The following is a 26,818-nucleotide window of genomic DNA, read 5'->3' on the forward strand; positions in this document are numbered from 1 at the left end:
CAATTTCTATACAAACATACTCTCGGTTATTTTCAGGAACAAAGGAGTATAAGCTGATTTGACCTAAAGTAATATTTAGTATCTGTACAAAATAAGGCAAAACTATTCCCCATGTAAATTCTTGGGGAAAATCCATGTTTGCCACCTTATGCCTGTGCACAGTTGGGTGTGTAGAGAGCAAGGTTGACAGAAGTGGAGTTGGTAAGATGTGATCAGATCTCACTAGTCAACATGATTTGGTGATGGGTTAGCTATGGGGTTTGAGAGAAAATGACAAACTAATGATGAAACTTTTTCAGGTGTTGCACAATAAGAATGGAGTTAGCACTTTCTGAAATGGGGAAAAATCCAGAAAAATCATGTTTGAGTGTGCAACAATACTAAGTAGAAGTATGATTTCTGGAAATCAGATATTCCTATTATGCATCTAAATGGAAAGTAAAGAAGAAATTCCACCATACTGTGGTAAATATCAATGCACAACACAATATAAACACTGTGATATATATGTACAACTTATATATAAACATTGTAATACATATTGATGCGTACTGGTATATAAACACTGTGGTATGTATCAATGCACATTCCTATATATAAACACTGTTGTATATACTGATGCACACACCTAGATATATAAACAAATGCAAATACTCATATGTATATATAGAATAAGGATATAATATACCTTCCATACAATGTGCTTCCCACAAGGTATATATTTATAAAGAGCTTGAAGCTCTGCCTGGTGGTAAAGAAGTGGTAAAATCAATAGGAATAGAACTAAGTACAATACAATATGGTCACTGGAAAGCCTGTCTTTGGAAGGGATTAATGTAGTTTTCTAGGTGCTCCAGTGGCTTCTATGAGAATAAGTTGCATTATATAAAACCTAAAAGTGAACTTAATTATTAGAACCTTCTGGCTTCCTGTATTACTGTGCGACCTCTTCTATATATGCTACCAACACTGTGATGCTGTCTACTATGAAGCTCTCAACACAACCATACAGAATTGAACTTACTTCTAAGAGACCATGCAAAGAAAGGAAGAAACGTGGGCAATATGAAAAGGAGACCGAGATACAGAATGTAGAAATAGGGAACCATACTCAAGTAAATAAAAGAGTTATGCTTCTGTATTTAAAGGCTGTGACTCTAGAGAATGCAAAGGTGAGGCTCTGAGCTGAGATTGAAAACAAGTAGAAGCCAATCTCAACTTTATGGTTAATCTCAACATTTTACCTTTTATCATAAAAGGTATCAATACGTGTTAGAAAATAAGAAATGGGGGTTGCACTGGCAGATTAAGTTTTAAAAACTTTTGTTCTTTAATAATACAGAAAAGAAAGGAGTTAGGTGTGGATGCTGTCACAGTAACTCAGATGGAAAACGATGGGAGCTGAAGCAATACGACTAAAACAGTAATGGAGAGGATGGAAAGAGGGTTAGCGGGATATTCATGTTGCAGGAGAAAGATATGAGTGAGGTGTTTCCAAAGTTGCTGGCTTAGGGGACTACATAGTACCTGCACATTCACTAGGGTAGATGTCACAGGAAAAGAGGTTTGGAGACACAAATCTGCACTATCTGCAGAAATATATCGAGTGAAATGCATGGATCTGAAGTAAATTTATTGCTACTATATATGAAGACTTTAGGTTCTGCATTAAGACACACCTAAGTATGAATCATGACTCTCCCACTTACAAAGTGATCTTGAGGTAGTTATGAAAAGTCTTAGTTTCAGTCTGCTCATGTGTAAATAAGTATAGCAAAATAACAACTTCACAATTTTATTGTGATGACTGAATAAGATAGAGCATTTACAGAATTAAGAAGAGTACACATATATCCAGCATCCAATAAATTATCATTCAATGTGTACCTCTGTACTCCTATCTTTGAAAATTTATACCCAGGACTTGGGTAAAACCAATGAAGAACAAAAAATAGAAATTTTCAGATCTTCTATTTGTTTGAAATTCATATCTGTAAACCTAAGGCATTTAACAAATAGTTTAGTAAAACCCAAATAAAAGAAATTAAAATGTAAACAATAACAAAGAATTACTATAACCAGTGATGTAGAAAGACATTATTAATGGAGGTTATATGAATTGGATAAACATTTGTGAGGGAATCAAGACAAACTGCAAGTATAAACAAAAAGAATCAGAATCAGGGTATTTTTTTTTATAGAAAACCCAATTGGACACAAGTTTTGACATACTTGATTTTTAAATTATCTACCTATATGACATCTGCATCATATATTCACATAACATTGTTTGAGGAAAATTACTATAAGAGTATCAAGTCTCATTTTAAGATACCAAATATTATAATGACTATGATATATTTATACCTCTTTTCACATTCCACAGTTTGTTTCAGCTTATTTCTCATGACAGAAGTTGAGTGATTAAGAATCCTAAAAGTAAATCAACATATTAATTACAAACTATACTGAAGATAACATTGCACACATATGTCCTAAACAAATTGCATCTACGTCATGAAGATCTTTCTAGAAAATAATATTTCAGTCCTATTTGGACTTAAGTGCCCATCAGCACATTGTTTATGAATGATGTTCACAAAATATGTCTTGCATCTTGTTTTAGAAACTACTCTGTAAGTGTGGATATTTTTTAGCCAAGGCGTTGTTACTCTGTGTATATCTAATTCTAGTTTACAGAGAACATAATGAAATATTTTAAGTATCATTTTGAGTCATTTCCTTTTTTCAGGACAGAAAATGACAGGAGATATGTTGCTACTTCATAATCATTTTAACAAAAGCCAAATAAACTTTAATTGTAAATACAAAAATTAATGTTAAAGGTCAACTCCTTTATAAAAACAAATCAAAAAATTCTTAAAGCTTCAATAGTAAAGGGTATTATAAGAAAAATAAACAAAAATATAATAATTTCCTATTAAAGAAAACTATTTGTTTAAGGCTTTATCTAATTTTAAGTATTAACCTCAATATCAAATGTGGTAAATTAGTAACTGTCTTTCATTAAAATAAGTAATTGTACATATTAAAACATTCTTATCAATATACATATAAATGTAACTTAATTTTACAAATACTGCTACAATGAATAAAATATCTACTTTTTAAAGAATACTTTAGACATCAACAATCTAAAGACTATAAAAAAAGAATTTAATGAGTTTAATATTAACTAAATACACACTGGTAATTACTGCTCTATGGTGAAGATAGAGCAGTCACTTAATGCCGGGTTCTCTTCCTTACTAGCTTCACTCTAAGCATAGCCTCACTGAGTAAATACAATGATGTCAAAAGTTCAAGTATTGACACAAACCTGTACTTATGGACAAAAATCAGAGAATAAAGCACATTTAAATATCTTCTCCTATGTACATAAAATTTCTTTAGATCCAAAAAATGCAAAAATGTGGTATTGAAATATCAAAGGAAAATATGCTTAAAAAGGAGATTTAAAAAATAGAGAAATAACAAAAGGACTACTCAGGAAGGAAAGTCAAAATCATTGTTAGAGGGAACTGTTCAAGCTATTATGACCTTCGTCATGATAAAATAATGCTTCCCCACACTACATTTACTAATATGATATATATATATATATCATACTGTAGTAGAAAGAAAAAATAGTTGAAACCAACTTATATATAAAATATGGATTATGTATTTGAAAATTCAACTATATAGAACTCTGGAATACACACTGATATTTTATTATTTTTTACTCTGTGATAAAGAAAAAGTAAACATCTACTTTATCTAATTTTCTGTTTGAGATTATTAATATGATTCCCTAACATAGTTCCCAGTACTTATTTTAAGAAAAATGTTAATACAAGTTCAGCTACATAATCCTGGCCCCTTAATAATTATGGCTTCCACCAACTCTAGATACCTTGATTTCCGTCCTGCTGCTCTGGTCCTCTGGAAGAGTTTGTCACTGAATGATGTTCTATAACTTAAAGGCCTCCATCTATATTCACATTTCACATATATCAACCAAATCAAAAGATGGGAGAAGGGAGATATTTTTGGAGAAGACAAGGAAGTCATTAGTAAAGAAAACAGAAAAGAAAGAATGGCTAGGTTTCAAGAGTTAAGAGAACTACTGAAGTATCTATAACAAACTAGAGGTTAATACAATGTTCCTCAATCTGAAATGCTGATTAATCAGATAATAATCAAAAGACACATATCATAACATATTTTACAATTCTAAACTCAATCCATAATCTTCTCAAAATCTGCTTTTAATTTCTTTGACAGTTATACTTCAGTTATTTAGCCTTTAAAAATTGTGGGGGGGTTTTTTGTTGCTGTTGTCTAGCTATGTCACAAGGTATTCAGAAGTACAGTCATTCACAATAAAGAAAACATCTCAGGGCATACTAAAAGCAAACAAACATTTATGAAAATGTAAAACATATCAAAATAGTATAGAATACATTATCAGAGAAATATACAATGAGAATCAGTTAACTGATTGTAAAGTGCACATATACAATAATCTTTACCTTAGGATAATAACCAAATATTAAGAAGCTAGCTAAAGACTCACTTATCATGACAATGAAACCACTGTACGGCAAAGTATAGAATCATTTTTCTACTGCTAACATATATAAGTAGGACTGGTTAAAATGTAGGGAAATGGATCAGTGGTTATAGTGTATCATTAAGTTTTTTTTATCAGAATTTCCTTCATTTTATTCTCAAGTCAATATTACAAATATTCTTTTTATGATAAGTCACACATACACATGCAAAGTACTAATACTGACATTTTATTCACAGCTCCTTTTTCAATTCTCTTCCTAATTCAGAGAAGCATAACTATTTTCTAAATTTAATTTAATTGTGGCAAAAATGTTTAATTATGTAGTATGCATGTATTCTGAGATTGACCCCATGAATACAATAGGAAATTTAAAATAAAAAAAATTAACATGAGATCTCCCCTGAACTCATTTTTAAATGTGAAGTGCATGGTTAACTATAAGTACAATGTTATAAGCAGACATCTACAATCTATTCATCTCACAAAATTATTTTAAGATACCGATTTAAAAAAATATTCTTTTCATTTGACGTTCTTCCTTGGGGAGTGTCGGTTTTTATCCTTTCAGCTGCATTCTCCAAAAGGATATGTTTCACAAACCCTGGGCTCAAGAAATACACTAGTCTCTGTTCCCAAGGAGTTAGACAACAGACACACAACACGACGGTAGCTTTATCAAAGCCTACCCTGTACATCAGAGAAAGTAGGGCTGCCTTATAGGCAATTTGTCTTCATAATCTGAAGCCTTGTGGGCTAGCTACACAGTACTCTATTCATTGAGCACTTTCCCTACTGTTTTTGGTTAATAATTTTGTCTTCTGGATTCTTCTATTACTTTCTTAGGACAGTATCATTCACCAAATGAAAGTACACACTTCTGTTACAAAGTAAAGATTTGTACTAACTAGAATAAGCTAAGCAAGCAACAAAACAAACCATAACAAAATCATCATGGAACTCAATATCACCATTGCTCCAGTCATCCTTACTTTGAGAGTATAACCATCGCTTCTTTTAGCCTAGACCTAAACATATGTTCATTTTGAAACAATAATAAGTAAAAGAACAGTACAGTATACAGTCAAGAAAGGAGTCCTGGGAGACATTTTCTGGTACTTGGAGTTAATCTCATACTACATAAATTACTTTTAAATACAAATAACAATAAACAAAAGAAACCTCAAAATATAATAATTGTATTAAAAACTGACATGTGGATTCTACATATTCTCTATAGAACCTTTAAAAAACAAATTTGTTTCTCATTTAACTAGCAGGTAAGAGTTACATTTAGCACTGAGGCAAAGAATTCCATATTTGTAAAGACTACAATGCTAAATATTTTTCTTATAGTGAAGAATAAAAGAATGAGTGCCTCAAACATACTTAATGCCTTCAAAAGTTAGACACATCAGTACATACAAATATTTAACCTAAATAGTTCTTATATTATCTGGTAACACGTAAAAAGATAAAAGAGAAGAAAATCAGATGGAGACAAAATTAGCTTTGTATATATCATGAAAAATAAACGAAAGTTTTATGTAGAATTCAAAAATTACAGCTGTACTGATGACTTCCATTAAGTTAAAATTTGAAAAGTTTCAAGAATTCAATTAGCAAACAATAGTAAAACACTGAGTCCTCTGTGTTAAAAACACAAATCTAGGTCCCACTTTGTACTAGTTGTAGAGGTATTGCCAAGGCAAACTCCACAAAAGATGGACTACTTAGAGAATCCGTAACCTAAACTACGAAGGATAATCTAAGAAACACAGACAGATAAAAATGAATATAATAATAGTAGAGATGAAAATAAGGAAAAAACTGTATGGCATGGTTGAGTCTAAAACTAAACTCTCAAACAATAAATGGATATTATTGTAGAATCTTAAAAATATTATTCTCTTCTCATAATGAAAAACAAATACAACTTTACTAAGTAAAAGAAGCATAAACTCAAGCATTTTTAACTTCCAAGATCTTGTGGTAGTATGCATCATTAAGTCAAACCACACAGGTGAGGAACACTTAGGCTACATATAATCTTACTGTAACCAGTTTGAAAAAAGCATATTAGAGCATGCCAATTGATTACCCAATATCAAATGATCAGCACTGAAAACATACATACAAGTTATATAGACTGAGTAGGTTGTATATATGCATTTGAGAATATATGTGTGTATCTATATATATATATGCATATATAATACATATGTAAAACACATATACATATGTATACATATAGACACATAACAATTTCTTAAAGGTTCATGAGTTTGAAACAGAGTAGAGAGTGATATGGGATAATATGGAGGGAGAAAGAGGAAGGCAAAAATATGTAACAAATTATAATCTCAAAAATTAGAAGTTATTATAAAATGGCATATTAGAAATGAATTGTTAGAAAATATTAAAAACCAAGGAAACATTTACATAAAGAAGTGATACAAGAAAAAAAGGAAACAGAATGAGAATTCATCAGATAAAGAAATGATAGATAAGCGATTATTTTATAGTGTGACAATTTTAAGAGGAATTGTAGTAGCTGTGTAAATATTAGATGGCTACTTATCACATTATCTATTTGCCAGTTTTTTTCCTAAAAGCGGATCCTATACTCCTCATTTGATAAGTTTGCTTGTTTTGTGTTTTGGTTTCATGTAGGAATTTATTTCATGCATGCACATCTCTGTTTGTACACTTGCATGCCTCAGCTTTCGTGTGAAACTCAGAAGACAACCTGTGGGAGCTGGTTCTCTTCTTCTACCCCATGGGTTCCAGGGATCAAACCGAAGCTGTCAGGCTTGTCTGCAAGCACCTTTATGCACTGAGTCATCCCACCAGCACTGTCTGCATTTTGTTTGTTTTGTGGTATTGGAAATGTAACCCTGGCCCCATATAGACTGGGCAAGAGTTCCATTACTGAGTTATGCAGTTAGCACTCGCTTGCTAGAACTTTTCAGGGTTGGTTTTGTATTATGAGACAGTTTTATACAGCCCAGGCTGACTACCATCTTGTGTCCCTCAGCCTCCCAAGATCCGTTATTATGGGCATGCACCACCATATCTAGATACAAAGCATTTTTTAAAGAATGTATATGTGTATATGTGAGTGTATGCCACATATGTGTGGATTATGTGGAAGCCAGAAAAGGGTACTGGATCCCCTGGAGGTAGAGTTTACTGGAGCCACCCACCTTGGGTCCTGGAAAAAAAAAACAGTCTTCTGGAAAAGCAAAAAGTACTCCTAACCCGTGAACCATCCATCAATCCAGTTGCCAGATGCTAGGTTTTAATGATATTTTTATAACAAATGCCTATATCAAATCTTCTCAAGACATAGTAACCATGTTAACCACAAATATTTATTTTGAATAAATAAAATGAAATACTAATTATTCACCCCAAATATACCAAAATTATGCTATTAATTTTCTCATGAAAAAGAAACAAAAACTTTAGTCTATTTATTTCAAAACTACAAATGCAAAATTCTCAGTAAATATAGTTATCAGTAAGAGTAGTACATGGTCCATTTCATCTACTAAAAATGGGCTTTGAGCTTAGTAGGCAAAGTGCATGCTATGCATTTAGATTTTCAGCACCTGTAAAAAATCCAGGGATGGCTGCATGCATCTGTAAGTCCAACCTGGTGAGGGTGGTGGTTCCTCAAGATTCAACAGTCAACAACTCTAGTCAATCAATGAGTTCTAGGTTTAGTTCTAGGTTTTAGTGTCTCAAAATGCTATGTGGAAAGCAACTGAGGAAGGTACCTGATGTGTCCCTCTGACCTCCATGGGTACACACATGTCTGTGAACACATTTTTACACTCCACACACAAAAATGTTTAAATGGAATTAACTAGATTCTATTTTCATGCTCATGCAATGCCTTGCTTGTTGGCAAAGACATGTACTTGGAAAAATCTGAACCAGAGAGAGGAAAAGTTGTTCGCCCAAGAACTAACCAATTGTGAAGTTGGGATACTCAAATTGTTACACTGATTTAAGAACCAATTATATAATTCACTTCAATTCTGGAGAAACTGTATATCCCAAATAATTTGTAATCTGATAAAAATCTAATAAACTTTACCAGTATAGTACATACTCACAAAGAAGTGCTTATACTGCAAATAATGCTACTATGAGCTAAAAATGAATATAGTCAAGCAAAGCAATTACTATGATTTATCACAGAAGTAAAAAATTTAAGTATATTAACTAAGGCTACTGTGCAGTACAAGAGCAGAGGCCTTGCCTAGCATGGATGAAGCCCAGAGTTTGATCACCAATACCACAAAACAGATAGAGCCAAATTGTGGACATTCTAGTAGTTATATATTCAATTTCATATTTCTCTTCTAAGTATTTCCTACTGGCTTTCGGCAGTCAACCTCTTGACTACATATATTTCTAGATTTAAAGGTCCCTATTGGTTATTTGCAGCTTCATTTCCTTAAGTTGATAATCTTTCACTGATAATAAAATTTTCCTGTTCAAATCTTATTACTAAAAAGAATACCTGTTCTTCTGTTCTTGCTTCAATAACTGAGCAGCTATCTTCCTCAAATCAGTTACTTCTTTCAAATCATCATCATCTTCCTCTGGAAGTAACTGTTCTTTGTCAAGTCTGAAACAGACACAGTGATTTCACAAGTAAAGCAAACTCTTCTTTGTCAACATCTAGATATGGAAACTGTTAGTTTTAATCCCATGTTAGCAAAAATTTTTATGCCTTTATAATTAAAATACTAAAGTAGAAAGTAAGGAATATTTAGGAAAATACAACTGCATTCTCAACTCAATATAACTACAGCTAACAAATGATATTGAATTGTAGACCATTTTAATTTTTTTGAAATAAATAATGGTCACAAGTTAACAATAAAGGTAGCTCGCTTTGGGTATATAAAGAACTGCAAAATTCCAGAGAGCCAATTTTTAGAAATAAAGAAAAGCTAATATCAAAAATTTTCATTTGCCACACTGTTTCTAAAGTTTACTTGCTTTGGTTTTTAAGATCTCTATATAAAACAGATAAAATAATTTAAAAAGGGGGAATGTTAAATGGGTTCAAATGAGAGTTTAAAAATTTCCAGAAATTGCTAAAATAAATCATTTTAACATTAAAAACTAAATTAAAAGTAAATTATTCTGGAAATTGGAACTATTTGGCATTAAAAGCACTACATTTAATAACAAGAACCATAAATAACAATAATGGCAATAACAATATTGCATTCTCATTTGATGAAGTAAGAAATTAATAGAAAAATGGAATCTGAAGAATACAGTAAAATGGTGCCACAGGCCTGTAATCTCAGCTACATTGGAGCCTAAGGCTAGACAATCACAAGTTCAAGGCAGCTCGAGGCTACAGAATGGGTTCAAGGCTAGCCTTGGCAATGTAGCAAACCCTATCCAAAATACAAAGTAAAAAAGAGGGCTATAGCTAAAAACAAGGCATGTTTATCACCACTTCTAAGGCTCTATTTGGAAGCAGGGGGTGGGGAATGAGGGAAAGAAGGGGGGTTGAGGAGAACTTGAGGGAATGGGATGGTCGAGAGAAGGAAGGACAGATATGAGAGCAAGGAAAGAGATATCTTGATTGAGGGAGCCATTATGGAGTTAGCAAGAAACCTGGCTCTAGAAAAATGTCCAAGAACCCACAGGGATGAACCCCACTAAGACCCCAAGTAATAGAGGAGAGGGTGTCTGAACTGACCTTACCCTGTAGACAGACTGATTATTATCTTAAATATTACCATAGAAACTTCGTCCAACAACAGACGGGGAACAGAGGCAATGACCTACATCAGAGCACTGGACTGAACTCTCAAATCCAGTTGAAGAGTGGAGGGAGTGAGAGTATGAGCAAGGAATATAAGACCATGAAGGGATCATCCACTGAGACAGTTTGCTTGAGCTAATAGTAGCTCACCAACTCCAACTGGACTGGGAGTGAACTTGCATGGGAGCAACCAAGCCCCTCTGAAAGGGGTTGACAGCTGGGGCAGACTAAGTGGCCACTGATAGTGACACTGGGATTTGTCTCTACTTGCATATAGCGGATTCGTGGGATCCTGTTCTCATTGGATGCAAACCTTGTTCAACCTAGATGTAGTAGGGAGGGCCTTGGACTTTCTACAGGGTGGGGTGCATGGCACTCCCTTAGGGTTGGCAGAGTGTGGGGAGGGTCTATGGAGGTGGAGGGGACTGGGAGGAGCAGAGGGAGTGGGAATTTGTATTGGTATTTTTTAAGTAATAAAAAAGGGAAAAAAGTAAAAAAAAAAAAAAGAAAGTTGAACTGAAAAAAATAAGAATATCATAGGAGATGCAGAGGAAAATAAGAGCCAAAATGTTGTGTGAAGGGCTGTGATATGTCACTCTCTGGATCACTGGTTGTTAGCCTTCTTAATGCTGTGGCATTTTAATACAGTTTCTCATGTTGTTGTGACCCCCTCATTCATAAAATTATTTTTGCTGATTCTTCACAATTATAATTTTGCTACTGTTATGAATCAAAATTTTGGAAATACAGATTTATCCAAGGGGTCATGACCCACAATTTGGGAACAACTTCTCTAGACAATGTAAAACTCCAAAATTTACTTTGTAAACACATAGTTAGTTTCATTTGGGCCAACACAAGACAGGTCCTACTAACAATAAGTCAAGGAAACGGGGAACTCATTAAGTTCTACCCATTCCTTCTGAACTATTGGGAGAGGGTGAACCATTATGTCGAGGTGTGTATCCACTGCTGAGCCAGGAGACCCCAACAGTTATTTTTAAATCAATGGTTAACACAGACAGGCCTGCTTAATCTCAGTGGGCCCTAAAACAAAATAAAACAACATAAACAACATGAAGGAAAGATCTATGGGAAGTGGGGACAACAGGGTTTGTAGTGAGAAGGGGGATGAGAATGACAACTATGTCTTGTTTACATTTGTGAAATTGTCTAAACACTCATTAATTTAAAAAGTAGGATTTAGGCTATAGCTCATTAATAGAGCACTTGTCTAGCATGGTGAAGGCTCTATAGTCAATCCTCCACATTAAATAAAAGACCACAAGACAAAGCAATGTACTACCTCATTGAGTAGTAGAAATAGTTAATTAACAATTGCTTAGAAAATTACCAAATAAAGTTTCAGGTGTGTAGTTTAGAAAATATACGTTTAGCAAGCATGAAACCTTGAGTCAATCCCTAGCACTAAACATAATTATCAATAACGTCACTTGAAGGAAGCACAATGTACAGAGAAAACTAAGAGAACCGGAAGAAAGTTCAGTTCAGATGCTAGTAGGCACTAGCTAAGTGCCTTTATATACATAATATAAAGCCTTTTAGTAGGTAATATAAAATCACTGAATTGCACCTCCAATATAAATAGATATGGAGTCAATTTTGCCCAAAGCAGACTTTAGCCAAGATTAAATGAGAAACTTAGAAAATCACACAGTGCTGGTCCTGATTAATAAAGTTATAAAGAACCTAAAGGGATGTCTGACTCCATCATTTTGTGAAATGAAATATAAATAAAAGATAAAAATCTCAATTATTGCAATAAAATATGGAAATATCTAGCTTACCATTTCCATAACCAGACAACAAAATGGAAAGTATGTTAAATCAAGAGACACAAAGCCCAACTTGCAGACATTCAGAACTCTACATCTTAGCTTCCTTACTGTTAAAACGATGCTGATGACATTTATATGAAAGGGTTGTTAAAGAACTCAAATGAAATAATATTCATGAAGACACAGTCCTCTTTGGTAACCAGATAATGCACACGATTATTATTCTACTGCAGGGGGGACCAAATGTCTATAGAATTATGAATTTAATTAGGAATTATAAATTTAATTAAGGAATTCAAAGTACTAGAAAGTTAACTATATACATGACATGGGGGAAAACATGGCATATGAAACAAATTCTTTCAAGTGTTCTCAAGTAGAAATACATAATGAATAGTTCAAGAATTTATGAGAAACATTTTGAAAATTAGTGCATACTTACTTTTTTTCATTTCCCAGTTCTTCAATTTTCTGAGATTTTTCAGAACATTTTTCTTTCCCCTTATAAAAAGGAAATTTATAATTTTAAATTGCATGGTATACTTCTGAATGATCAGGAAGAAGTGAATGTTATTAATGTTTGTTCAGTTTTGTTTACCTTAAGGAAAGAGACAAATGATCCAATATGTGTATCTCCTTGTTCAGGAACTGCTACATCTTCTGTGTTGGGATCAATAAAATCATATACTTCCTGGTCTAGGTTCAGATTAATATTTTGAAATATTATAAATGCTCTAATACTTTATACTCATGATAAAAGCTTAGATGTGAATATAAAATATATCATAAAATACTGCACACTTTCAAAGTCTATTTTTAACAAAAATCTCAGTTTAATATGCCCTGCATACATGAAATAAAACTAGCAGATATCACATGAATTACCTTTCTGCGAATCAGGCTTGCTTCCTATTAGATGACTCTCATTTCTTGACGTTTGCTCTCTATTCGATTCTGAGACTTGAGAGTGAAGACTGATTGTATCATCATCCGATGGCTGAAAGGAACAAGCATACTGTATAAATGAGACATTCGAAACACATGACAAAGTTTGTGCTTCGTTAATTAAACAGGATTTACAAAACATCTGATTTCTATCTCCATATTTCCAACCAAAAATCCATGTTATGATGAATGTACTGCTTTAAAAAATGAATCGGCACTCCTTCTGAAATCATAAAATATAACAAAAATTAAAGTTTCATGTATGTTTAGAAGCCAATATTGTCAAGTGCCTCTTTTTCAGTGCTCTAAGAAATAGCAAAGCAGCATGGATCAGCAACAGAAGAGACTCACTTCAGTTGTAGACAATCGCTTCTCTCCATTATCACTTCCAATTCCAGAGTCAGGGCCATGATTTTTATTTGGATAAAAATCTTCCATACTACAGAAAGAGAAATTCTCAGAGCAGTTAGAATTTTGCTCTTAAATCTACAATGCACACTTGAGTTAAAACACCCTAGGCAACACAAAATGCATACTTTTGATCTCCAAAATTCTTAAAGGAGGAAATAACATAAATTTTCCTACAGTGTATTTTACTCATGACATTTAAGCAGTATTTTTTATTTTATGTTCTCCATAACGTTGTAGTTGGCAAGATTATTTCTCCTGAGAGACTGAAAACAGAAAGAGAAGAAAATGGACTGCCCTGCCAGAAAATCCTTTTGATAAAGACATTTATTCAGTGCTTTTTGGCATTTTTTGGCATTTTATAACTTCACACAATTTCTCTCTTGTTGACTGCTAAAATGTGTTAGTTATATAAATAATGTGTATAATGTTGAATCCGTGCAAGTGCCTCTGTTTCAAAGCTCCATGAAATGGGAAACCACCCAACAAGAGAAAGGATTCACTTCTGTTGTAGACAATCGCTTCTTTCCATTATCACTAGTCCACTTCATAATTAAGAAAAGGGAACACAAGTTCAGAGAGTCCAGTTTGATCACATGCTATATCAGTCCCAGTTTAGCTAGCCTTGGTGAGCTCCCAGTAGATCAGCCCCACGGTCTCAGTGGGTGAACACACCCCTCGCGGTCCTGACTTCCTTGCTTATGTTCTCCCTCCTTCTGCTCCTCATTTGGACCTTGGTAGCTCAGTCCAGTGCTCCAATGTGGTGGGTTTCTGTCTCTAGCTTCATCTATCGCCAGATGAAGGTTCTATGGTGTTAAGTAAGGTATTCATCAGTATGGCTGTAGGATAGGGCCATTTCAGGCTCCCTCTACTCTGAATGTGGCTGACAAGGAGGGCTGATTAAGAAACCAAGGACAATGGCACTTGGTTTTGATGGTACTGCATGTACTGGCTTTGTGGGAGCCTAGTCTGTTTGGATGCTCACCTTCCTAGACCTGGATGAATTGGGGAAGACCTTGGACTTCCACAGGGCAGGGAACCTTGACTGCTTTTTGGACTGGAGAGGGAGGGGGAGGGGGATGGGAAATGGGAGGAGGGGAGGAGGTGGAAATTTTTAATTAAAAATGAATAAATAAATAAATAAATAAATAAATAAATAAATAAATAGAAAAGGGAACACACACATACACATTGTCTACAAAGTGCTGAATATAAAACTGTTTTGTGTGGGACTAGAGCTGTCCTTATAAAATTTTAACTTGCAGATTATGCCACCCATATAGCAAAGTATTTATTGCACACTGTGCAATAACTACCTAGTGTGTAGCAAGTACTGGGCTAAGTGTTTTAAAGACAATGTCAAATATACTTCATGTAAAGTTCTAACAAAAATGGTTGGGGTTTTTCTCTTTTATAGGCAGGCAAAGAAGGGCAATTTACCTATATAGTTTGCAAATGTTAATGTAAATATGGTCCCTAGATTTCACCCAAGCCTGAACAGTCCTTGATTTTAGCACTATGTTATAATTCCTCAAGGGCTTCCTTGACCTGCATCTTTTTCCTCTTTCTTTCTTTTTTGTAAGACAGGTTGTCATCACCTTAACCCTATCTGCCTGAAACTTGCTATGATGTAGCCCAAGCTTACCTGAAAGTTTCCATCCTCCTGCTTCAGCCTCCTTAGTTTTGGAGTAACAGGCATGTGCCTCCAGCACTTGACATTCTTCCTGACATTCTCCCCACCCCATCCCCACTGGTCATACAACTGGATTTTCTTAGTTTATTTCTTAAATTAAAACTCCACCTCCCCATAACCCTTGGTTGCAAGCCTGATGGCACAAGCCTGTACCTGAAAACATAGACAGGAGGCTCCTCAGAGGTATCAGACTGTACTGGTCTATATAATGAATTCCAGGCCAGACAGAACTCCACAGCAAGAACTTGTCTCAAAAATAGCAAAACAAAATGCTAAAAGTCTTCCACTTCCCAAAGAGATATTCCTTAACCAAAGTCTTGGAATATGATGAGAAATATTTGTCTGTCGAAGTGTGTGTCATAATTTCAAATTTTAATACATGTTAAAAGGTTCCAATAAACTAATTGTAAGTTAAAAAATATTTCAAGTAAAAATTCATTTACCATGCATTTTGAATCTCATGCTTTAGCAACACACACTCCACTGTAGAGTATTATGTGCTTACCCTTGTGGTCCAGCAACAGCTCATTGTCACTGCCCATCAGCACAAGGGAATATTCATACTATATACTGACATATCCGGAAATGATGAAAATTCAAAAATGAAGTATGGTTTCTGATGATTGCATGTAGCTTAAGCACCATGAAAAATTTTTTAAAAATCCAAAATACACCATCATATTCCAGCCATCATGTGTGACTCTGTGTGTAGTGTACATGAGCATACATGTGTGTGTGAGTGTGTGTGTGTGTGTGTGTGTGTGTGTGTGTGAATGCTATGATCTGAATGTGTTGTAAACTTAATTCCCAATGCAAATGCATTGTCATGTGAAGTCTGGTATGAATTTGGGTCATAAAAGTTTAGTCTTTGAAAAGATTAACCTCTATTGAAGGACTTCGTTTTGTCCGGGAAATAGATTTGTTACGGGAGTAATCTGACACCCGGTTCACATCTCTTACTTTCTTTTTCTTATCTGCCACCTTTTGACATGCTGTGGTGCAATAATCGGGCACTCACTGAATGTGCCCCACTTATTTTGGACTTAATCAGTTTCCAAAACTATGAGCCATAAAAATTTTCATAAATAATTACACGGTTTCAGGTATTCTTTTATAGCAGTACAAAGTGTACTGAACACTTATTTATATGGTTCCTTGTTCCACCTAGACTATGAGTTCAAATAGTTGCCAAAACAAACATGTACTGCTTTCAACAAAATATGCCCTGAATCTAATAGTAGGCATTCATCAGCTATGTATAACAAAAATGATTGGAGAAAAAAATGAACACCATTACTAATCTCACTTGCAAAAAAAAATATAAAGCAGCCAAATAGAGATTACCCTAGATATTAATTCTAACTTTAATAGAATTTTAATGATGTTCTGCTACTACTATCAAACAAAATACACTATATGAAACAAACATAATATACAAATATTTTATGAAAGCAGAAGAAATAATTGTGAGAAAGTCCTATTTGGGAACTCAAGACTTCACTCTTAACAATATTACTTACTACAATCACATCTAAAACAATCTAAAATTTATCATATAAATCAAAGGCAAACCTTTAAATATTTAGGTGGTCAGAGATTCCTTTTCTGTAGTCTTACCCTATTCCAAGTTTTTTCATATTTCTGGATAAAATTATATTTTCAAAAGTCTTTCAGACCAATCTACATCTTGAAGTTATGGATTAAATTGAATAACATATCTGCCATATCAAAATGTTATAGAGGACAGCACAATCAAAGAATATCAATGATATGTTACTTTTGCCCTGGAGATAGAGTTATAGCTTAATGGTAGAGCACTGGTCTAATATACAACAGGCTCTGCATTCAACTCCCAGCACTGCAAAAAGAAAAAGAACACACACACACACACAAAGGGCTGGGGTTGTAGGTCAGTGATAGAGTGCTTGCTTAGATTGAATACTTAACATCAGAAAAAGAAAACAACATTAGGAAAAGAAAGAAATGCACCTCTAAAATATCTTCTTCTTGCATCAACTTCAGCTCAAAGTCAAATTCTACCTGCTAGTTATAAGTATTAAAGCAGTGATTAAGCTACCAGTTGTCACAGTCAGGAAATTAATGCTTTTACCTATACTGTCTAACATATACATTTTCTGTGCTAAAATAATGCTATCTGGGAAAAAATCTCACATTTAGTTAGGTATTCCAGAAGTTATTCAATAACTAATGACAGTCAGCCAAACATATTTTTTAAACACTAGTGTAATCAGACTAGATTCATTCCGCATACCCCAGAGAGATAAAGGTCTTTTCTAACAGAGGAAAAACATCAGGTGAAATGAAGACTGTTTATGTTACCTGTCTGTGAGGGGCTGAGAAGGCATTCTTTTACTCAGTGATGGAAGATCCAGGGAATCTGGTTTCTTATCCATTCTACAACATGCTTGTATATTTAAGTACTTAAATATATGTACTTTACCCTTTAAGCATATCTGTAACCAAAAAAAATGAAGTGGATTTAGTAATAACTCCAAATAGAAATATTTATTTATGTGTATGAGTGTTTTGCTTGTATTTATGTGCACCTTGTGCTTTCCATATGGCAGAGGCCAGAAAAAGATACGTGATTTCCCTGGAATCAAAGTTCCAGGTGATTATGAACCACAATGTGAGTGCTGGGAAATAGATTCAGATCCTCTTCAAGAACAGAGAGTGCACTTAACTGCTGAGCCATCTCTCTGCTTTCTAATTGCAAATATAAAAGAATACTATCAAGTTATTTGTATGTTGAAATGATCTCAAAAGAGGCTGAGATATCACAACCTTGGTAGTTTATATATTTTACTAAATTATATGTGTGGTGAAAGGGAGGAAAATGTGACAATAATGATAACAAATAAAAATATTTTATCTTTTATGGTTGTGAGCCAAAGCTTTAACAGCTGAGCCATCTCTCCATTCAGTCACAAGTGGAAGAAGATGCAGAGATGAAGATGCAGAGGGGTTAGTTGTGGGAGCTCACTGACTCCAGACAGACAACCAGGAAACCTACATAAGACCAATCTAGTCCCCCTGAAAGTGGGTGGTATAGGCAGTTTGTGGGGCCTCTGGCAGTAGAATCAGTAGCAATCCCTAATGAATGATCTGACTTTTTGGAACCCACTTCCTATGAAGAGAAACCTTGCTCAGCCTAGACATGAGAAGGAGGGCCTTGGTCCTGCCTGAATGTGGCGATACAACAGAATTCATTGACTCCCTTACCCTCTCTGAGGAACAGATGGGGAAGGATAAGGGGAAATGAGGGAGCAGGAGAAGGAGGGGGAATTGAAATTAGTATGTAAAAATTAAGAAAATCTATCATCATTTTATCAGAAAACATTTTGTATATTCTTTTATTTTTTCTTTGTTAAGAATGAGAGTATTTTCTTTTTTTGAAACTGAAGATGGATTTTTTTTTACACAGTATCTTCTGATTATGCTTTCCTCTCTGCTAACTCTCCCAGATTCTCCTCACTTCTACACCTACCCAAATTCTATCTAATTATTATTAATAATAATTATTTATTATAAGACAAAATAAAATAAAGACAAACCTAAATAGAACAAAAGAAATAAGCAAAAAAGAGCCAAAGAAAATACACAACAAACCACATACAGACACTGAGATACACACATTCATTCACACACACAGAAAAGCCATAAAAACAAAATTGGACAGCATTATATATTAACAAAAGATCTGTAAGATAATAAATAGGGCCCAGGCAAAGCATCGTGAAACAAAACAAAGCCCCCTCACCCCCACAACAATCTTCAAAAATACAACTAAGTTCATTTTATTTCTGGTCATCCACTGTTGGGCATGAGGCCTGTCCTTAAGTGTGGATGGTATACCCAGGGAGAAAACTAATTCACCCTTTACAACCAGCTGTAAATTGGAGATATTGTCTGGGTTATGGATGAGGGCTTGCATCCACTTCCCCTCTCAGTGCTGGGACCACATCTGGCTTAGAACTGTGCAACCCCTCTGTGTATTTATCTTTAAATAAAACATTTAATTTCTAAAGGATTTATTTATTTTTGCTTTATGTATATGTGTGTTTGCCTGTGTGCATATAAATGTACCACATGTGTGCCTGATGACAATAGAATCCAGAAGAGGCTTTGGGAGATGCTACAACTGGAGTCATCATTCACATACTGGAAAGTGAACCTGAGTTCTCTGGAAGAGCAGAAACTACTCTTAACTAGTGAGCCATCATATCTCTAACCCCTATTTTTTATAGTTCTCTCACATTTTCTTGTTAAAAGTAAAATGTATAAACTTCTGAATACTATAAAATATTGACAACCCTTCACAAATATGTCATAATTGATACCTATATTAGAAAACAAATACACCATTCAGTGGATTAATGAGAAAAGAAAAAATAATATATGTAATTTCACCAAGACCAGAAAAAAATTATATAAAATGTGAATAAAAAGTAAAATAAAAGTAACATTAAAATATAGAGAATAAAAGGAGTTTGGCAATGACTCTTCTGTTTCTATTTTGTGAAACACATTAAGGAGTATAGGTATTAACTCTTCTTGGAAGTTCTGGTAGAATTCTGCACTGAAACCATCTGGTCCAGGGCTTTTTTTGGTAGGGAGGTTTCTGATGACAGTTTCTATTTTCTTCCCATTCTGTATGACTGCTCTCTACTCAAGTGATGGTGCCCTTTTCCACACAGAAAATAATTTCATTTCATGAGGTCTCATATACTATCAGTTTCAGTGTCATACATTATTGGAGTCCCGTTCCTAAAGACCTTTCTTGTGACAATTGAGCCCAAGGATGTTCCTTACATTTTCCCTGATGCACTTCAGGTTATAAGGTCCTATGTTGAAATCGTTGGTTCATTGAAGTTAAGTTTTGTGCAGGATGAGAGATGAGAATCTAGTTTTTTTTTTCTTTTACTTATTGCTATCTAGTTTGACTAACATCATTTATTGAATTCTCCATCAATTAACTTAACCTTATTTCCCTGTCTTTTCAAAACACAGTTCAGTATAGCAATTAAAGAGCATAGATTCTGGAGTCAGGCATAGTAGCCCTCACCCCCCCTCCCAAAAAAAGGAGAAAGAAAAATAATGCACAGAATCAAATGACTTATTCAAGATAACCCTTGAGACAGTTCCATATAACTGAAGCTGGCCTCAGACTCCCCATGTTTGAACTGCTGATCCTCCTGCCTCACCCCATCAGTGCTGGGATGACCACGACACTCAGTATTTTTTTTTTCAGGCTCTCACAGTTTTTCTGGTAGAAATATATAAAGACTATCTGGCTTCATACAGATACATCATTTAAAAAGAATGTAAGATTTTAACACGTTCTTCAGATTCTTATGAAAAAAACCTTTTTTTATATTACATGGACTATGGAGTATATTTAAGAGTGTGGGGAGTTAAATTTACACAAATAGGGGTGACAATGGTCACCCCAAAAGTCTTGAATATCTAACAAAAACCCAGGGCCAGTCATGGTAAACTTCCTTTCAAATTTCTAATTAGGGATATCTAAAGGACCCCCAAACGATAAATACTATAGTTAATGCTCTTAGTGCCTTACAGAAAAAGAAGGTAAGATTCAATTGCTGAAGACAGAACATACTTTACACATAGGATTTGAAGGAATGCATCTAAAACTGAACTGGGAGCCTCCTCAGTGACCTCTAGCAATTGTAGTTTCAGAAGGAATCATACAAGCAAGCTGCCAACAGATCAGAACAAACAATAGCCCTATACAGTTGTAACAACAATGAACCATAACATTGAACAGTAAGGCAAAATACTCTTAAAAGTGCAACAATGGCACTAATATTTTAGGAATAATCAACAGTCACTTCACATGACATAAGACTCACTCAATAGCAGGGAATTCTTTCTTGGCACTGTAAACTTACTCAATTGCCCATGACTGAGGAGCCCATGGAAGGTAGAGGAGAAGTTACTTAAATCAGTATAATGTCTACTGCATTATAAATAAACATTTGTCCTTATAGCCACAAATAAGTGTAGCTCCCACCCTCATTAGAGAGCTTCTTTTTGCAGTTGATAGAGATCATTTAGAAAAAAAAAAAGCCACAACTGCTGGGAATCCTGTGAAAGAGAAGATAATAATTATAAAAGCCAAAGGTGATGGACGACACCAAGGAAATAAGGCTTTCTAAACATGACAGGACCAGTACACATATGAACTCACAGAGAATATGGAGGCATGCACAGGGCCTACACATATCTAAGACAGATGTCTTAGCATTGAGAGGGAAGTGGACACAAGCCCTGATCCCTAACCCAGAAGTTGTCCTTTGCTTATATATTATGGTTTCTACGTTTGTGTTTATAGGGTATTTCTGTATGTGTACGCAAGTCTCTACATATATATGTGTGTCTCTTGTGCTTTTTCTTTGACTCTACTTTTCTGTTTGTTTGCTTTCTTGTTTAGTCCTATTCAAGTTTGTTTATTTTTATTTTAACATTTCATTATTTCTTTAGATGCCTATTTGTTTTTTTTTTAATAAGCAAGAGCAAGAAAGGATGTGGGTTTGAGTGTGTGGAGGAGTGGGGAGGATCTGGGAGTTGCGGGCAGGAGAACCACTAGAATATATTGTATAAAAATATTTACAATAAAAATGAAGGAAAAAAGAGAGCCACAACTAGTCAAAACACAGAGATCATTAGGACATTGGATGTCTAGCCCTAACAGACACATGTGCAGCATAGCCGCTATGTTTAAGGCTCAAAAACATCACAGAAGAGGGTAATAAGAGATTGTAAGGGACAGAGGACCCAGACAGCTGCTGAAAGTTTCTTCTGATAAAAAGCAAGGAAAAAAGAAGACATGATAGGGAGTAAATGGACCATGGAGGATGAAGAGGGAAGAGTGGAGGGTGAATGTAAATATAACCAAGACACATTATATAAAATTTTCTAAATTTCAATAAATATATAAAAGCAAAATATCTATTCCCTTTGTGATAAATGTAATGTATCATCGTTGAAAGAAAAAAAAAGCACTTCTTCACATGCTAGGGACCAAAGCTTAGAGTTAGTACAATTTTCAAAATCCTGATGTCTGCATTTCATGAATTCATGAACTTTATTGTTTTAGTGGATTCCTTGGGGCTTTATTACTCACTATTTTAAAATACAAAATTAATGTTTGCCACTTGTATCTTTTTATCTGTTGTAATTCTATCTCAGTGGCAAAAATATACTGGAGAGGATATGTAGCTAGTCTTCTCCATGTGAGCTATCTTTCCTCAGGCAAAGCACTCTTGGTCCTGCAGACAGCCCATCTTAATGCCCATCATGAAATTTTCCCAGAGGAACTCCAATTCCAACCTGCATCTCAATACCCATTATACCAATAGTCCAACAAATACCAAGCAAATGAACACCTGAGAGAGTTCAGAATCTTTCTTTTTAAAATAACACAATCAGAATTGTAAATACACACAGAGAAAGGGGGATTCTAGGTTTTCCAAATGCTTGTCTATAACCTACACTGAAATTACTATCAAAATAAAATAAAAAAGTTTCTAGCAGGCCATGGTGCCACAGTTTTCCAAGTTCATTATTTGATAGGTAGAAACAGGAGGAGGATCAAAATTTATAGCCATCTTGTCAGGAAGTGGAAACACACAGATTTAATTCCAGTATTGGGGCAGGTGGATCTCTGAGATATAAGACAGTCTGATCTACAGAATGAGTTCAAAGATATCCAGAACAACACAGAGAAACCCTGTCTCGAAATAAAAACAAAAAAACAAAAATAAATAAATAAAATTCATAACCATCCACCACAAAGAAAATTTGAGACCAGCATAAAAATATGAGACTGCCATAAAACAAAACAAAAAATATCAAATGTCAATTCATAGAAAAACTCTAGATACTCCTATGTAAAAGATAAAATTGAATCATATGATACTGTATTTAAATTCAATAAAAATAAAATCATGATAAAACTGAAAAGAAAGAAACATCATATGCTTATTACAAACCTGTGCTGGCGGTACTTGCAATGGATTGTTATCCAAAATTATTACTTGTAAATGGTGCAGCTTCCTATAGCAAACAGGAATTTCAGTCACTTTATTACAGGAGAAATCCAACTTGACTAAGGGAAGATCTCCTAATTCTGTTCAGAAATGAAAATAAAGTTAAAGATTGTATGGTTACGCCTTTACTCAAGTAAGTAGAAATAGTGAATATCTTACCATCTGGCAAAACATGGAGATTATTTCTTCTTATATTTAGCTCTTTAAGTGAATGTAATTTTCCCATTTGTTGGGGAAGGACCTGAATTTCATTGCAGCTAATATCCTAAGGAAAACAAGAAAGTGGAACAATATCAAATTAAGAAATATAAATATACTTTCAACTTTAAAATTTAAGAATATGGATAAATTGTTAGCAAAGTTAATTATAATGTTTTTTCTGGCAGATTTTTATTTGAATTAGATCATAGGCCAATATACCACAGTCAATAAAAAATCTATGAAAAAATTGATACTAGATTTAGTAAGTACATGAGCAAAACTCTCAACAAAAGAACAACTTTGTCCATCGAAATTAGAAGGAGCCAAATGTTCAAGCATAGATAAAACACTGTAGATATCAACAGTCAACTTAATCTACCATCTACCATAGATCATTTCACATTATTTAGGAGGATAAAAACCTAAAGAAAATCAGGAACATCAAGATGTAAATTAGAGAACCAGGAACCATAGTAATACTAAGTTTAAATAAATTATTCTCTACAAAAGAGTAAGAATATGAAACAGTTACAAGCACATATGCACATAGTCCAAATCCCACTCAAAAATATCTAAAGGAATAAGAATCTGAAGTTTCTCAAGGTTAATATATATATATATATATATATATATATATATATATATATGCCTGATTTAAAGGCCACTTGTCTAAAGACCTTTTGGGAAAGAGATCATATAGAAACCTACTACTATAGAAGCTTTTAAAAATATAGATAAAATCAATTGCATATATAAAATGAATTAAAATGGAGTCACCAATAATATGTCAAAACGCTATTAGATGTAATACATTATTAAATAAAAAGGCTAGTGCCAGGAATGGGCCACGCCTTTGAGAATTTTTGAACAAGGGCCTAAAGACCCTCAGATGTTACAGACTCTTGCTATTGCTGTTAACTACCTTCAAACACTGACAGTAAGACCTTTTACTAAAGATGGTACCTACTTGAGACACAGGACAACGAAAAATCAAGCTGATACTCCCCTGGAAGCTTCCTTCCTACTAGCTAGCTTTCATAGTTCTAAAAGGTACTATGCTTGATACCAGAGGAGAAAAGTAGGCATAAATATTATCCATCTATAAACCCTGTGGACTACCATAATAACTGGCCTGCCATTGTGCAATAGTGGTATGAACACCATCGGAGTAAACTATGAATTTTTGGTAGAATTTAATGCTTCCTCCACAAGATGAAACTCATACCTGGCACTATTATCAGACCAGTAACTTGTGACTAGGCCAGCCATAGCCCCTATAATAAAAGCCAACTACTACTATTCTGCTAGATGGACACAGCATTAAATTGATTTCTTATAATTTACACACAGATTAATACATCTTTTAACCCTCATCAGAGAAGCTTCTGTTGACAGTGGAGTATTAACATAAATCCCTATTACTACCAAGGGTTCAGAGAATACGTAGTTGTGTAATGATTAGTACTAAAGGGAACATGTATACCACACCCTCTCCTTCCAAGGCTGAGAGAACATTGTGGAAGACGGTGTAGGATAATTAAAGATGACCACAAGAGAACAGTGTTTTCCAATATAGAAGGGAAATTGCACATATGAATCCACAGCAAATGTGGTAGTGTCCGCTAGACCTGTGTAAAGTCAAGCAAGATAAATGACAGCATGGAGGTCCCACCCGTACGTAAGCTGTGATTGAAAATGATGCTCATTTACTTTAAGACTATACCCTCCAGAACATATGAGTGTAGGTGCTGACTTATCTAAGTCGCACTGAGAGATTTTAACTTCTAAAGATAATTGAATTGTTCAAAATATCCCTGGATTACATGATGTCCAAAAGTAGCTATCTGCAGAGAACTATGAACTGTGAAAGAAATTAAGCCATTGTAGTCATTTTTAAAAAGCCTTTTAATAAACCAGGCAGTGGTGGTGCGTGCACACTTTTATAAAAAACAGAACTTAGGAGGCAGAAGCAGACAAATCTCTGTGTGTTCAAGGTCAGCCTGGTCTACAAGAGCTAGTTCCAGAACAGGCTCCAAAGGTACAAAGAAAAACATGTCTCAAAAAAGCAATATAATAAAACCACGTAAAGAAATTCTAATAATAGGAAAATTTCAACATTGGAGCACCAGACCGAGCTCCCAAGGTCCTGATGAGGAAAAGAAGGAGGGAGAACATGAGAAAGAAAATTAGGACCATTAGGGGTGCGTTCACCCATGGAGACGGTGGGACAGAATTAACGGGAGATCACCAACTCCAGTTGGAATGGGTCTGATGGAACATGAGACCAAACCGGACTCTCTGAATGTGGCCGAAGGTGGGGGCTGACTGAGAAGCCAAGGACAATGGCGCTGGGCTTTGATTTTTCTGCATGGATGGGCTCTGTGGGAGCCTTCTCAGCTTGGTTGATCACCTTCCTGGACCTGGGGAGAGTTGGGAGGACCTTGGTCTTAACATAGAGTAGGGAACCCCAATGGCTCCTTGGCCTGGAGAGGGAGGGAGGGGGGTATGGATGGAGGGGAGGGGATGGAAGGGGGAGGAGGAGGGAAGGCAATGGAAATTTTTAAATATAAAAAAATAAACCAAAAAAGGAACTGCTTCAACTTCAATGAGTGAAAGTGTACTATGAAAGACCTGTTCGACAAGAACATAGTCTTAGAAGAAAGAAATTGAAGAAAATAATATAAAATGAAAAGATTTCTGATGCTCTTGGATAGGTAGAATCAACAGAATAAAAATGGCAATCCTACCAAAAGCAATCTATAGATTCAAGGCAATCTCCATCAAAATCCCAACACAATACTTCACAGACCTTGAAAGAAAAATAAGCAACTTCAAATGGAAAAACAAAAAACCAAGGATAGCCCAAACTATCCTGTACAATAAAGGAACATCCAGAGGCATAACAATACCTGACATCAAGCTCCATTTTAGAACTACATTAATGAAAACAGCTTGGTATTAGCATAAAAAAACAGGTTGATATATGAAATCAAATCGAAGATCCAGATATAAATCCACACACCTATGAACATCTGATTTTGACAAAGAAGCTAAAATTATACAGTGGAAAAAAGAAAGCATCTTCAACAAATGGTGCTGGCATAACTGGATGTCAGCATGTAGAAGAATGAAAATAGATCCATATCTATCGTCATGCACAAAACTCAAGTCCAAATGGATTGAAGACCTCAATAAAAATTCAACCACACTGAACCTGATAGATAGAAGCAAAAGTGGGAAGTAGTCTTCAATGCATGAGCACAGGAGACCACTTCATAAATATAACACCAGTAGCATTGA

At 34.6% G+C, this 26,818-nt stretch overlaps 1 protein-coding gene across 3 annotated transcripts in view; it reads right to left on the reverse strand.

The window, feature by feature from the left end:
- Positions 1-26,818, reverse strand: part of Lrch2 (leucine rich repeats and calponin homology domain containing 2) — a 93,117-nt gene that overhangs the window by 26,739 nt on the left and 39,560 nt on the right. For 2 of the 3 annotated variants that reach the window (XM_038316930.1, XM_038316928.1), the window contains exons 4-12: positions 23,477-23,582; positions 23,261-23,397; positions 17,565-17,698; positions 13,475-13,562; positions 13,064-13,175; positions 12,777-12,874; positions 12,621-12,679; positions 9,111-9,218; positions 2,368-2,433 (exon numbers count right to left, since the gene is read on the reverse strand). In XM_038316930.1, coding sequence (XP_038172858.1) covers positions 2,368-2,433; positions 9,111-9,218; positions 12,621-12,679; positions 12,777-12,874; positions 13,064-13,175; positions 13,475-13,562; positions 17,565-17,698; positions 23,261-23,397; positions 23,477-23,582 — 908 coding nt within the window. Of the gene's footprint in view, positions 1-2,367; positions 2,434-3,916; positions 3,995-9,110; positions 9,219-12,620; positions 12,680-12,776; positions 12,875-13,063; positions 13,176-13,474; positions 13,563-17,564; positions 17,699-23,260; positions 23,398-23,476; positions 23,583-26,818 lie in introns of all 3 variants that reach the window. The other variant, XM_038316929.1, reaches the window with a different exon arrangement.

This window comes from Arvicola amphibius, chromosome X (genome assembly GCF_903992535.2).
Source record: "Arvicola amphibius chromosome X, mArvAmp1.2, whole genome shotgun sequence".
In the NCBI taxonomy this organism is placed as follows: Eukaryota; Metazoa; Chordata; class Mammalia; order Rodentia; family Cricetidae; genus Arvicola; species Arvicola amphibius.